This window comes from Acanthisitta chloris, unplaced genomic scaffold (assembly GCF_000695815.1).
Source record: "Acanthisitta chloris isolate BGI_N310 unplaced genomic scaffold, ASM69581v1 scaffold33621, whole genome shotgun sequence".
NCBI lineage: Eukaryota > Metazoa > Chordata > Aves > Passeriformes > Acanthisittidae > Acanthisitta > Acanthisitta chloris.
This window is the reverse complement of record NW_008655946.1, coordinates 41,604-42,117: the sequence shown is the minus strand read 5'-3', so window position 1 is coordinate 42,117 and position 514 is coordinate 41,604. Positions and strand designations below refer to the sequence as shown.

General features: G+C 47.3%; 1 protein-coding gene across 1 annotated transcript in view; it reads left to right on the top strand.

Moving 5' to 3' along the window:
- The first annotated feature begins 267 nt into the window (after window positions 1–267).
- OMG (oligodendrocyte myelin glycoprotein) overlaps window positions 268–514 on the top strand; it is a 1,286-nt gene continuing 1,039 nt past the window's right edge. Inside the window, 2 exon segments of the mRNA XM_009084134.1 lie at window positions 268–511; window position 514. The exon segment at window position 514 is cut by the window's right edge and continues 1,039 nt beyond it. Coding sequence (XP_009082382.1) covers window positions 268–511; window position 514 — 245 coding nt within the window.

Below are 514 nucleotides of genomic sequence, written 5' to 3'. Positions count from 1 at the left end.
CGGAAGAACGCCCTCGTTTGAGCTGGAGGGGGAAAGGGAGATGAAAAAACAAGTCTCATTCTGCCAGACAACATGACAGGCTGAAGGGATGCTTTGTGAAGCCTCTCTCGAACAATTCTAAAAAGGACGTGCCACAAAGGGGGTTATTGATATTTTTACTTAATTTCTCCGGCGAGTGCCCATCGCCGACACAACCCTCACCCGGGAATGAAATGTATCGCGTGGATTTAAAGGGTGTCGTTTTGGTATATTTATTTCCAGGCAACGATGGAATACCAGATATTGAATGCATCTACCTGTCTGCTGCTCCTTCTGGTTTTCATACCTGCTGGTCTGGGTATCTGTCCTTCTAGCTGTACCTGCTCAGGAAACGACAGGAATGTGGACTGTGCGGGCAGAAACTTAACTGTACTGCCCCAGGGACTTCAAGACAACCTTACGTATCTAAATCTGTCCTTTAACCAGTTTGCAGATCTCGATCATCAGCTAACGAGGTTCACCAATCTGAGGACCC